Source organism: Mya arenaria, chromosome 12 (genome assembly GCF_026914265.1).
Source record: "Mya arenaria isolate MELC-2E11 chromosome 12, ASM2691426v1".
NCBI lineage: Eukaryota > Metazoa > Mollusca > Bivalvia > Myida > Myidae > Mya > Mya arenaria.
In genome coordinates this window covers 28,112,055-28,126,317 of record NC_069133.1, presented here as the reverse complement: position 1 = coordinate 28,126,317, position 14,263 = coordinate 28,112,055, and the positions used below count along the sequence as shown (strand labels likewise).

Here is a 14,263-nt window from a genome sequence, read left to right as displayed (position 1 = left end):
GTCTCTATATTTTTGTTTCAATGGTAATAAACCTATCCTGATCGTGCAAAAAAAAATCGATTTGGTATGGCCTTATTTAACATGCAATAAAGGTTCATAATAAAGGTTTAGTAAGACAGAAAATTTACCGGTAGCCGAACCAAGTCCGATTGCTTGAAAATTCAATCAACTTTTATATATGAAGGGGGGGGGGCTCAATTTAGTTTTACACTTTCTAGACAAATATAATTAAATGCATTATAAAATAATTCATTTGAGGTTATTGTTCAAAACCAAAAAGCATATCATTCGTGTATGGATAAAAAAATAATAATTTGAAATCACTTTGCAACGGAAACCCCAGAACCTTCATATCACCTCGACAACCTGTTTACAATGATTGAGGCGCCAACAGGATTTGGAAAACGTTTCATTTATTCATCGGATTCGGAAATATATGCGCCATTTTGGTACGATAACGATTAATGACCAAATATGGAAAATCACAGCGTGACCAGATCTGGACCAATGGCCTTGCGTTATCCATATTGGGGGCGGGATATGAACCTATGCCGACGGATAAGGAAATTTTTGGACGTAGTGGGGGTTGAAGATGCATGCTGTTTTTGAGAGTAGTAAGCTTCGAGTATTAGTAAAACTCATGCAACAGTGTAAATATGCAATTGAACATGAACATATTTTTTTTTGAAATTAAGAGTTCAGTTAGGAGTGTGTCATATCACAATCATGCCTCCAAGAGATTTAAACTAGGGAAACAAACATCATGTTCCAATAAGACACTGATCTTAAATTATCCAATGACGCATCAGATCAGTTTGTCCAATTAAGACGTAAAGGATTGTTCAATAATGCAACAAGAAGACAAGAAAGATTTCTCAAGAAAGGATACCATGCAGTACTGGAAACATTTCATGTAACTCATTTAAAGGAATCTGCCATTCCTTAAACCGTTTGTATTGGGCTGGATATTCGCTATTGCTTCTTTACCATTTTTGCAGCCATTCGTATAACACTTGGATAAGTTGTCCATGTATTCTAAATAAGACATTTAAATGATATGATAAGAAGTAATAATTTGAATGAATATTAACCAATCAAACAACATTTTGGCTAACTTTAACCAAACCAAAGAGTTAGCCAGTTTTATACAATTGGTTGCAAGATCTCTGGAATCGACAATTATAGTAGAATGTAGGTGCCTTATCTATGGTTGGTGTTATATCAAACGAACAGACCAAATCGGTTTTAGACGGTAATATTGCGTGATTTATCACATGTGCTACATTGCAAATCGATTCTTTGTAACACGAAAACAGACGGATGTAGTCAGACACACTCAAGCGGTCGTGACAGATTGTTCAAGTTAATTGCGTTTAAAAACCTAAACTCTTTTATCATGTTACAAAATTGAGTCAGTTGAAAAATAACAAAGACATTTTCTGTCATCCAGGGCATTAAATGTGTAACTGTAAGACGTAGAAAACTGGCACCGGATTTTCAAATTTGATAAAAATCAAAAAAAATCTCATAATTCCAAACTTAAATTTACGATGCTCAAAATGTGAAAAAAATATTTAAAAATATTTCTTTTCATAAACATGCACTTTGTTCTGTCTATAAATACTGTCAGACTATTGCATCGTAATTGTTCGTTTTGAATTATAATAAAAACAATCTTAAAGGAAATAATTTGAGTCCTTGGACCGAGTGAAATTCGATTTGACAGTGCCGTCCTTGCAAAATTCGTGTATCGAATTAAATTTATTAGACTACTACCTCCGCTTTGGAATTCCAAAAGGAACCGAATCGCATCGGAACAGTTTGTCCAATTAAGACAGAGTGTTCAATAATGCAACAGAAAAACAAGGAAGAATTCCCAAGATAGCATACCATGCAGTACTGGAAACATTTCATGTAACTAATTTAAAGGAATCTGCCATTCCTTAAACCGTTTGTATTGGGCTGGATATGCGCAATTGCTTCTTTACAATTTTTGCAGTCATTCGTATAACACTTGGATAAGTTGTCCATGTATTCTAAAGAAGACATTTAAATGATATGATCGGTAAGAAGTAATAATTTGAATGAATATTAACCAATCAAACAACATTTTGGTTAACTTTAACCAAACCAAAGAGTTAGCCAGTTTTCTACAATTGGTTGCAAGATCTCTGGAATCGACAATTATAGTAGAATGTAGGTGCCTTATCTATGGTTGGTGTTATATCAAACGAACAGACCAATCGGTTTTAGACGGTAATATTGCGTGATTTATCACATGCCAATCGATTTTTTTGAACCGACGAAAACAGACGGATGTAGCCAGACACACTTAAGCGATCGTGACAGATTGTTCAAGTTAATTGCTATAAAAATCTTAAGTTGAGGTGTGCAATAAAGACAAACTCTTATATCATGTCACAAATTTGAGTCAATTGAAAGATAACAAAGACATTTTCTGTCATCATTTCTGTTAGCAAACATCTCACCTTCCAATATATGTTTAACTTACAGTTACCAAGCAATGGAAGGAATTTCTCTTCTGTTGATGTCTTTTCTTACAAGAGCTATTTCAGAAGCGGAAACTTTAGCCCAAAATAAAAAAACAGCTTCCGTTAGATTTACATTGTAATTCCAGCAATGATAAGTGACACCCTGTCAAAGTCTGCTGGCACATTCTCAAGTATTATTATACCACGCAGTATCACAATGTAATACCTTGTGTTTGTTTTGGCGGTCGTTTCAGACAGAGACCTTTTCAAAATAAAACCTTTATTCTAACGACGATCAAAATGGTCCAGACATTAGGACAATACTTAAACGAACCACGATGAAAGGAGTATCGCTCCGCAAATCACCGTTGTACAGCAGTCTGGTGCGATGCATTCAGCAGCTAATGGCCCTTATTTGTATCAAATCATAAGGGAGTTGCAGTAAAATGATCTCATAAGCATAGAGATTTCAGCGATGCATCTTAACACAAATCACAATTATTCTGATCATCGTCCATGGCAAATGAGATTAGAAAAGAGAATGAATGCTTTAGGGACGCCTCTGATTATATACTAGTATACTAATATTTATACGTATGCAAAACACACTATACCCTCCCCTGGTATAATATTGAGACGTGTTTAGAGCAAGTGAATTACTTAATAATGTGCTGGTTTCTTTTTAAAGGACCATGCGATGCTTTTCCCAATTGAGTTGCCATCACATCAAAATGCAGGCAAATATCGCACACAATGCATTGGGGTTTTTGGGATAAAAACTATTTTACTATTTTCTTTTGATCTATGAAACAAAAACAAGTTTAAGTAAGTTGTAGTTGGTTTGCAAAAACTTACAAATTACCTGAGTTCAATATCTTGTAAGTGTACAATGTAATGTAAAATAAGTTGATCCAACTTATTAGCGAACTGTACCAATAAGTTTATCAATAAACAGCTTTTAATGTTAATATATATTGATGTATCTTTGTCGCTCCGATTTAAAAATCATAAACAATGAAAATAATTGTTGGAACAAGCGTGAGGTTTGGTTAAAAAAACCTTTTGCTGTCTGATCTCATGGGCGGTTCCAGGAGTTGACGTTGTAGAGGTGATTGGAGAGCATACCTCCATTCAAAACTGCAAACCATAGCATTTAAACTTTCTTTGGGTCTTTAGGAAAGTGTTGTCAAATTAAAGTCCAAAATGGTACTGATTGAAGTTTGCTATGCATGCTTGGCTACCATATCGAAATTTAATGTCAACGTGGACACTTTAAGGGCCGGGGGCGCACCTCACCGCCTTAAACCCGATAGTGATTCAAGGACGCAATTTTTGTATTTTCACTTTTGCAATAGAGGCTGAATCTACAAATTTTTAATAAAAATAGATTTTTATTTAAATGTGACATACCCATTTATTTTATAACATGTGACATACCCATTTATTGTTTTACCATGACCTTGTTTTATACACACTTATCTAGGCATAGTATACCTTAAACGAGAAACACCCAACGTCACAAGATAATAAACACGTATTACAAACACATATTTTGAATCATCGTCATCATTAAATGTTGATCTTCTTACTATCAGTGAAAACATATGTCCGTTTACGGGTCAAGTGTACATATCTTTTTAATCTATATAAAGCGAGGAATAGCTAAGTGACTTTTGGCAGTAAAGTAACATATATTGAACTTAATCTTACAGTTTGTGAAACTCGCAGTAATAAATAAATGATAAATTTCCAACACTTTCATTCAGCATGTATTATATAGATTCTCTGGAATAACTACATTTACCGCACCGACCTCACCGTATGCCATATAGATTATCCAGGAAAGCAATCACAATTTATTAAGTCCTTCGACTGGACGGTAAATTTTTCATCTTGCGCGTTTACATTTTTGTCTGCCATGTTTTCGTTTTCAAGGTCATTTGTGACCATATATTGGAAAAAAGTGTTTTTGTCATATCCGTTTCAACCTTTGTCGTGTTGTGTGAAATATAGGATTGCAGAATGGTAAATCATAATTCTCAAGGGTAAACATTTAAGCTTTTGTAGATTGAGTAGGAGGAAACATGCGCAAAACCAATACTTTACCTACGGATGCATTGCATTGTTTGCATTTTGTAACCATCTTGCGTTTTTACGGTCTGTGTGTGATTATTTTGAGAACGCTAATATTGCTAAATTGACGGAAAGAATAATAAGGTTGTTGCTCCACGAACCGACTTTAATTCAATTTGACAGATCCGTCCTTGCAGGCTTCGTGTATCGAATTAACATTAATAGACTACTATTTCCGCTTTGGAATTCCAAAAGGAACCCGGTCGCAATTTTCTGACTGTTTAAACCACAGATAGTGTTCAAAGTGTTCGTATTGCAATCCAGAATTATAATAAAAGCATGTTCACGTATGGTATTATTTGTTCACAGTTCCTAACTAATGCTTATTGATAATTTTGCAAATATCTGACCTTCCAAATATGTTCAATTTTAAGTGAACTAGCTGACTCATTTCGCTTCTGTTGCTGTCTTTTCTAAAGCACCGGTTCTGCTTTTTGGACACAAGCGGAAACTACATTAAAAGTATGAATATAACAGCCTCCGATAGATTGACATTGTATACTTCCAGCAATGATAAGTGACACCCTGTCAAGGTCTGATGGCACCTTTAAAAGTGATATAACAAATTGTATCACAATGTTATGGATGTGTTGGTTTTGATGGTCGTTTTCGACAGAAATAAGCTTTATTCTAACGACAACCAAAATGGTCCAGACATCAGGACTACACTTAAACGAACCACGGTGAAAGGAGGGGCGCTCCGCAAATCACCGTGGTACAGCAGTCTGGAGCGATGCATTCAGTGGTGTGTGGTCCTTATTGGTATAAATCATTAGGGAGTTACAGAAAAATGTTCTCATAAACGTACATATTTCAGCGATGCATCATTACACGAATCACAATTTATTCTGGTCATCGACCATGGCAAAGAGATTAGCACAAGGAATGAATGCTTTGGGGACGCCTCTGATGATGTATACTAATATTTAGATGTATGCAAAACACATTTTACCCTCCCCTGGTATAATGATGAGACGTGTTTAGATCGAGCGAAATACATCATAATGTACTTTTTTTCAAAGAACCGTGCAATGCTTTTCCTACTTGAGTGGCGTTCAAGTCCAAATGCAGGCAGAATTCGCATACTTGAAGAGGACATAAATAATTTAACACTTTTGATCTAAGAAACAAAAATAAGTTGGTTCAGACTTGCAAAAACGTACAAATTATACAAAGTATTACCTAATATCAATATCCTGAAAGTGTTTATTGTATTGAGAAACAAATTGAACCAATTCATTGGCGAAATTTACCTATATATTTATCAATAAGCAGCCTGTTGCATTAATATGCATTGATGTATCATTGTCGTACTCGGATGTTGTTCATGATGTTTTCGTTTGTGGCCATTTAAAAGTAATAAAAAGGGTAAATAACTGTGCGGACAAGTGTGTATTCAAATACCAGAAAAGATTCCAGCGGACTTGCTGAAGAAATAACAACTTAAATTAAATAGCATGGGCTAATATCAATTTATGAATATTTCAAATTTATATAACATCTGTCGAACACATACAACTACTTGTGTGTGTTTTCGGCAAGTATTTTGTTTAGGTGTTGCAACTTTTTCAATTAACATTCATTGACAGTGAAAGGTGTAATATCAAAATAACATGATAAATATCATACCTCCTCTAAACAATACTTCCAAAGATTTTATAATTATTAAGTTTTTTTACCAACAACACTTAAAAGCTGTCATTCCCTTGTATATTTTGTTGCTTACAATTTTGCTATTTCAATGTATATGATTACCCTTTAAGTTATACTTTTGAAACAACTAACCATTCTACAGTGGTATGTCAACTAGTGGAACCGTGTGCATGTGGATTGCCCGTACAGCCAGGAAAACTTGTTGATGTTATCACTGTTCACTCTATTCCAATCTTGCTATATGAATTTGTATGCATGAATACGATAACGAACGGCTTATGTAAATACTTGCTCTAATATGTGTTCATTTATGCATAACATATATGCATTTATTTCCATGTCACAAGCTCATTGTTATTTTATTTGATATGTTATGTATGTCTATTAATCATGTCGGAAAATAGCTCATTGGGCTAATGTTTCTTGTTAACACATACCCAACTTAAAAAAAAAGGTTCTTGTATCTTGTATCTTGTTGTGAGGTTTGGGCCAATAAGATAATTTAAAACTCCATTTGCTGACTGATCCCAGTGGCGGATCCAGGATTTTACGTTGATATGGGTATTATATTGGAGAGTGTCCCTCCTCTAATAATCAGAAACAATAGTCATTAAACGTGCTGGTGGGCTTTAGAAAAGTGTTGTCAAATGAAAGTCTAAAATGATACAAGTTGATGTATGTTATGCATACTTGTCTACCAGATCGGAATTAAATGTCAGCTATTATGGGGTGGAGGGGGGCTCTCCGCCCCTTAAATCCGCAAGTGATTCCAGGGCGCATTGTTTGTAATTTCTCTTTCGCAATACAGGCTGAAACTAGAAATTCTCTATCAAAATAGCTTTTTAATTAATTGTAACATACTCATCGATTTTTCCATGACCTTGTATGACCGTAGGCCATATAGCTATCCAGGGAATCACAGTTTATACGGCCGTCATCTGGACGGTAACTGTTTCACCTTTGAGCGTTGTCAATTTTGGCCATGTTCTCGTTCTCAAAGTCATTTGTGACAATACTCGTATATTGGAAACAAGTGTTTCCGTCGGATTCATTTTCAACTTTTGTCGTGTTGTATGAAATGTAGGATAACAGAATTGTAAATCAGAATCCTCAGGGGTTAGCATTTATGTTTGTCGATAGAAAAGGAAGAAAATGCGCTAAACCAACACTTTTCCGACGGATGCATTGCAGTATTTGCATTCTGTAACTATATTGCGCTCTTTACGGCCTCTGTGTGGTGACTATTATGATACAGCTAAGATTGCAAAATTGAAGGGATGAATGATAGTAAATGAAACTTTCTGCTGATATGTTTTAAAAAAAATATTTTCAATAATCGGTAATATATTTGCTCAAGAAGTCGAATCCATAATTTTATTTAAGTTAAGAAAAATGCGTTCAGTTTATTAACTCTTCATTGCCTTATAGATATCCTCTTAATCTTGAAAACTCTTTTCGATCAAAGCATTTATATCTTGTCTGATACTACATCATTAAGTACAAATATTTGCACGCAGGCAAATGTCAATTTCTTTCAACGTTGTTAGCCAATGCGATCTATTTGCATAAATATCTAGAGTAAATCATTAACCACTAAAAAACAGTGTGGCTGGCACTCGACGGTTCCAACTTTTCTAAGTCGACTTTATCTTCTATCCGGCGAACACGGTACGGATAACAACGTATGTATATGTTGTTGACATAACTCACATCTAAGTGTTACAATGGCTCATTTCATTTTTTAAGTGCTTAACCATACCTAGTAAGCGCGTCCTTACGAATATTTGAGTATATATACATTTTTGAGCATCGTTTCAAACCACTTTCTTGGATTATCATGCTCCTTCATGCGATCTACTTGTTACATCGGCGCCATAATAATTATCTCCTTTGTTTCTTGTCTGTTTTTGGCGAGTGCTGTGGAGTCGATCCACGATATAGTCTCCGTTTCGTTCCAGAGAGAATAAGTCGTTTTAGCTTATTCATAAATAGACTATACTTGGACGTCTAAACGCGCCTAAAGCAGGCATAAAATTGACATATTTGAAGGCAACGTTTGTAAGAAAATGCAGGTTATAAAAGAAAGTTTTTTTGCAACATCTCAATGTTTACACACACTGTCAGGAATCATAATAAAACAAGGTCATGACCGTTAACTTGAAATTGCCCTTGTATCATAGCTAGATCAAGAAAACGTCTTGAAATATCATGCTCAAATAAGTAATTTAAACATTTGCATATATAAGTAAAATAAGCAATAAAGAGATAGAGAAACCATACAATCCATATGGCAGGCTTTTTAGGTTCTACTTTGAAGGCTACATTACGACCCGGAAATAATTCAAAGGTGAACCGGCACATGTGTCTACCTGTGTGGCCAATCGTAATAGCATTGTCAGAAAAAGCGTCCAAATGAAACTCTTATGTGTGACCTATATCTTAACACTTTTATAATCGCCTTTTTTGTTGCAGGTCTGTTCCTAGTGGCGTTCTACGTGTTGATGGTTCTCGTCTGTATCCCGGTCGTGTACGTACAGATCAAGCTGGGAGCCATCTTCAAGAGGGGTATCGTGCAGATATTCTCCATCATACTGCCCGTGCTGAAAGGTAATGATTCCATATGGTTTGAATAAAATACCTGAAGCCGTTTGCTATTTACTGTAAGACACTGGATTTTTACACTCATTTAATATATATTATATATCATAAATTTCGTGGATCTTCATATATGTTTTTCCATTGCATTAAAGATATATTTGTTTAGTTCCATTGCGACATAAATATGTTTGACGTATTTTGAATAATTTATAAATGCACTAATCCTTAAAAAGACAACCACATTAGTATACTTAACTGCTGTCTACAGAAGATAATGATCTTTATCAACTATAAGCTTCCGATCAACTTCTTAAAATTTAGAATGAAATATATGTTGTCACTTGTATATTTTCATGAAATATATGTGTTTAAACAAGGCCGTTCAATCATAGAAGAGTTTTCTCTCAAATTGTAATTATATTTGTGTCATAGTTTCATTATTTCACAACAAATTTGAGTGTATTGAACTTTAACCAGAAACAAAATAAGCATAAACTTCAGAAAAAAAAGCAATGAGTTGCCATGTATACAGATTAAAGATTATTTGAAGTTACAACTTAAGTCATTTAATGAAACAAGCCCTATTGCTGCAGATGTGCATTTTTGCAAAATGCAATGGTTACTATGCTGTGTCCATACTGCCATCATATACTCTGTATATGCGACTATTTTGTTACCAACATAGCTATGAATCTATTTGAAATAAAGCTGAAATAAATCCTCAGTGAACTTATGGCCGTTGTCTCGCCCTCAATAAAAAGTTCAGAGCCCTGCAAATCCACGCGAAGTCAACATCAAAAGATAATAAGATTTCAAAGGAACATGATAATAAAACCTGATTATTTTCGTAATTTCCGGGGCTTCAGCTTGTAGTTCTTTGTGTTCCTAGGCAGAATTAATATCATGGTGACGATGGCGTGGTCAAATATGGCAGCGTCGTGCAAATACCAATCTCCATTTAATACCTATGTAATACATATTGTAATGACCCTGTCATTATGCAGGTTACACACCTGAACATTAACTTGCCATCTTTTTGTGGAACTAATATACAATACTGAGATATATTTAAAGACTATGATATGTTTTATAAATTTGCACTTTCCTTAGGTCATGCCTGTTTAAATTCCATCCAATCATTTTATTCCTGTTGCTATGTACATACAAGGGGGGTTCTCCACCCACCTTACATATACGTGTTGAATGTATTTGAACTGATAAGTATAGCTGTTTAATCATCTTTATAATTAGATTAACATTATTTATAAATAGTTGTCATATTATAATCATTTATATTTTGAGCCTGTTCGTTACTGCTTGATTTTATGTCTTGAAGTTGTATTTCAATATTGTAAACATACTGTCATGGCTGCCGGACCGCCCGGTGGGCACTGTGAGTACCGCCCTACCGGTCCTTCTGTTCTGTAAGAGCGGTCCTCCGGTTGGTCAGCGTTTCACCGGTCCTCCGTTGATTGGTTGGACGTTTGACTGGTCCGGCCGCCATTGGTCAGTTTTGATCACGTGGGCATCTCCTGTTCTCTATATAAACAGCGTTCCTTTCGATGTCAGCAGCTGTCCGCCCGGTTAGCTCAGTCGGTAGAGCGTTGGACTGTTAATCGGACAACCCGGGTTCGATTCCCGGGCGGACAAGGTCACTTCTGTTGTGATTGGTTATGAAATCCTTTCTACGACCATTCGCACTGTACCACTGCCCCTGGCATGTACAGAAGTTGTCAGTTCATTGCAGAAGTGAAGGCACCTAGTACTGGTTCACCGCCCAGGATAGGTGTGCGGTGGTTGAACTGTCACTCTGGGACCCTTCAATGTGCTCACGCCGGGACCCGGAGTATAAACTACCAACACCACCACCAGGTCAGCAGCTTGAATTCTGAGTTCAGATAGCTCGTTTGGGTTAGATTAAACCCGTATGTTTGAACTTGACTTTTGACGTCAGATAACTCGTTTGGGTTTGAAAACACCCGTAAATCTGATAGGTCTGGTAGTTTGACCTTGCGTAAATAACAAGTTGTTTTAACGATATATATATATATATAGTTGATTGTTACCAAAAATAGTAAACGTGATAGCCCATGCAACTTAAACTGTTATCTGTTGACTATACATGTGTTTGATGTCCATGATTCGAAGTTATAAGAATACACTATACACCGTTAAACGTTCAACTCGGTGTTCGTTGTATTTCAACATCTCCCCTGACTTTTAGGGAAGTTTTGCCTCGACTGCGTAGATCGTTACAATATGTAGCATTCCACCTTTGTCTACGAAGAGGAATGGTTGTCTGGTTATGTTTTTCTTCCTTCTTTGAAATTGTTACACGGAAAGTAAACCATTTTGACGAGTAGGAGAGCAATACTTCAAGTTCTTCAAATGCTTAAATAAGTTTTTGGCTAACATTGAAAACAATTAAAAATATGTAGTGCGTATTTTTCTTGTATCGGAAAGGTAACCTACTTTAATGAAAAAAGCACTACCTCGTGCTTTATGGAGGCAAACATATAAACAGCAACGATAGTATTGTTTACTTTTTATAGATCTTAATTTCACATTGAATCTCTAAAACTAGGGAACACGATTTCTAAATTTTATTCATCATTATAACGAAAACAGTACTATTTTTTCGTTATAACTAAGCTCACAGAATATACAATGAATGTCGCAAAAATATGTTGATAACTGGATGTTGATATATGTACCATCAATGAAAAACGAGAATATCGGCGCAACCAATGCATATCCTCATAATATCATTACTGAGAAAGGTCATGACCAGTGTTTGGCAAAAGTGGCAAAAACTCTATGAAAGATGATGTTGTCAAAGTATGCCGCTTATATACACAAACCTCTCTTATACGTATAGGTTTTGTTGCTGAGAAATGGCATAGGGAAGTTAGTGTATAACGTTTGAGGCAAAATCAAAGGGGCATAACTCAATAAAATTAATTCAGCCAGACGATGCTGATAAATGGCAAATATTTTAGTTATTAATCGAATCTGGTCTTGTTAGATTTGTCTTCAATGTTTATTGAAAAATTAAACTCAAAAAGTTGAAAATAAAACTGTTTTCATATACATATATTAAACATTTGTTCTTCCGTGATGAATATTCTACCTAGAGCTGTATAATGTTTAATGAGCTAACATATAACATGGACAAGAATGTCCATAACTCACTTATATGGGCATGCTGGATTGTTAATAAACGAAATAAAGGATAATTATTTATTGCAGTGTAAGTTCGTAATACATTTCACCGAATGAGCACTAAAAGCTTCATTTTTTCGAGAGGCGTAGCCCAGTGCGCGCTGTTGGTTAACCTAGATGTGATTAATGGCTTGAAATTGAAAACTCAAAATATCAAATTGATAGTTTCACTGTTTGAAATGCATGAAATAAAAAAAATGAATATTTTGCAATATATTATTTACAAACATAATATTCAATATCGTTAAAAGAACAAAAAATATATTTTAACAGTAAGGTTATTGCACACACTCAACTATTCTATCGTAAACCCCTGATATAGAGAATAGCTTCACGTATTTAGAGATATATTTTATCAGAATTAATAAAAATTAATAAAGTTTATGCTAGCAAAATATCTAGGTATATAATTCTGTTGTATAAAATATTACGTAACGACATACGATATAAAAGTTTATGTATATTATTATTACTTTGTTTCTATACTCTATGGCGTGACATGTCGGCATGTTTTATCCAGGCAATCATGCATCTGCAACGACCTTTTCAGCCTTAATGCCTCCAGTGGTTTTGAAATGCTGTCATTACCCAATTATTTGTCTTATATATGAGGTTGTTTTGGTCGTAGTTGGTGGATTCGTGCAAATGTTCAGCAGCACGCATACAGCATTCCCTCTACGTCAACGAAAAACAAATGGTGGATAAATTTGTCCTTCTCTTAAGATGCTGTCTGGAATGTTAACTAGTTACGCTTCCACTCGTAGTTTTTGAAAATAAAACAGGATTTAGAAAATATCTTTACTACCAGTACTACATTTTTTGTACGCAAAACATTAACATCAGTTTATTTTATCCGGATATCAACTCGTCTGTACGTACTAACTGTTCTTATATCGGACAAGTAAATGACTTTGGGTGATGAAATAGTTGTATAAAAGCAAACAAGCTTTACGAAAGCAAACATAATCAGAGGAAATAAAGTGCATATAATATTATAAAGCATATATATAAAGTCTAATATATATATATATATATATATATATATATATATATATATATATATATATATATATATATATATATATATATATATATATATATATATATATATATATATATATATATATACAGATGATATACAGAAAAGTTCTCCTTATGTTTAATAAGCGTTCTATAATATTATTAATTATAAAATACAAAGGAAAATATTGTGAATTCAATACTTGAATTAATTCACTTTATAACGTTGCAAGATAACAATTTTATAAAAAATATCATCTGAATCAAATTAGGACCCACTATTATCATTCTACTTTTATACTTTATGGAACATTGGCGTGACTTGTCCACATTTGTTACTTTATCCAGGCAAGCATCTGCAACAACCTGTATGCCTTAATGCAATTTTGTCTCAACTGTTCGTGAGGAGCATTCTTATTATTTACAGCGTTGTTAGATTCGCTGATTCGGGGTTGATTTCATTTTACGAATATAATGCATGCCTGTCCATGCTAGCCCTTGACGAATTCATAAGAGATTCCTTGATTAAAGAAAAAAACGTTATCCAAATTCCATTATATGTCCTGCAATAACATCAATACATTTGATAATTTCTCCGGTAACAAGCAATATGCTTGTTATGCGATTCTATAATGAAACTGGAGACATGAAGTCTGTGAGGCCTGCAGTACTAGAAAAATGTTCAATGCACTGTCCCTTCCAATAATCAAACTACCATACTGTATTCAATGCAATAAACAGCTTAATGCAAACATCCGTCAGTATCCATTGTATGAGGAACATTTTATTTTCACGACTAATAAAAAACTCAGGGTGTGACAACAATGCAAGCACTCACACTAATTGAACTGCAGACTCTAATGCTGTTTTATATTCGATATATTATATATTTTTTGACATTTTTCAATTTCCATCCTGGTTTGTCAATTACTCGAAACAAATGAACTCAACTCATACTTTTAAGAGAGTACTCATAAATATTTTTTGAACATACAAATTGGCCGATTTTTCCAGAACCGTGTTAAAGTTAACAACTTTATTAACGTCATCTTTATCAACTTTCAAATCGTTAATGCTCTGGAAATCTAATTGATACATATATGATATCCTGTATTTCTTTTCAATATTTGAGACAACCGTTTCAG

At 34.5% G+C, this 14,263-nt stretch overlaps 1 protein-coding gene across 1 annotated transcript in view; it reads left to right on the top strand.

Annotated features, from left to right (window-relative positions):
• The window catches only part of LOC128212033 (sodium- and chloride-dependent neutral and basic amino acid transporter B(0+)-like), an 87,381-nt gene that overhangs the window by 59,324 nt on the left and 13,794 nt on the right, over positions 1 to 14,263 (top strand). The window contains exon 2 of the mRNA XM_052917253.1: positions 8,751 to 8,885. Within this exon, the coding sequence (XP_052773213.1) occupies positions 8,751 to 8,885 (135 nt within the window). The remainder of the gene's footprint in view (positions 1 to 8,750; positions 8,886 to 14,263) is intronic.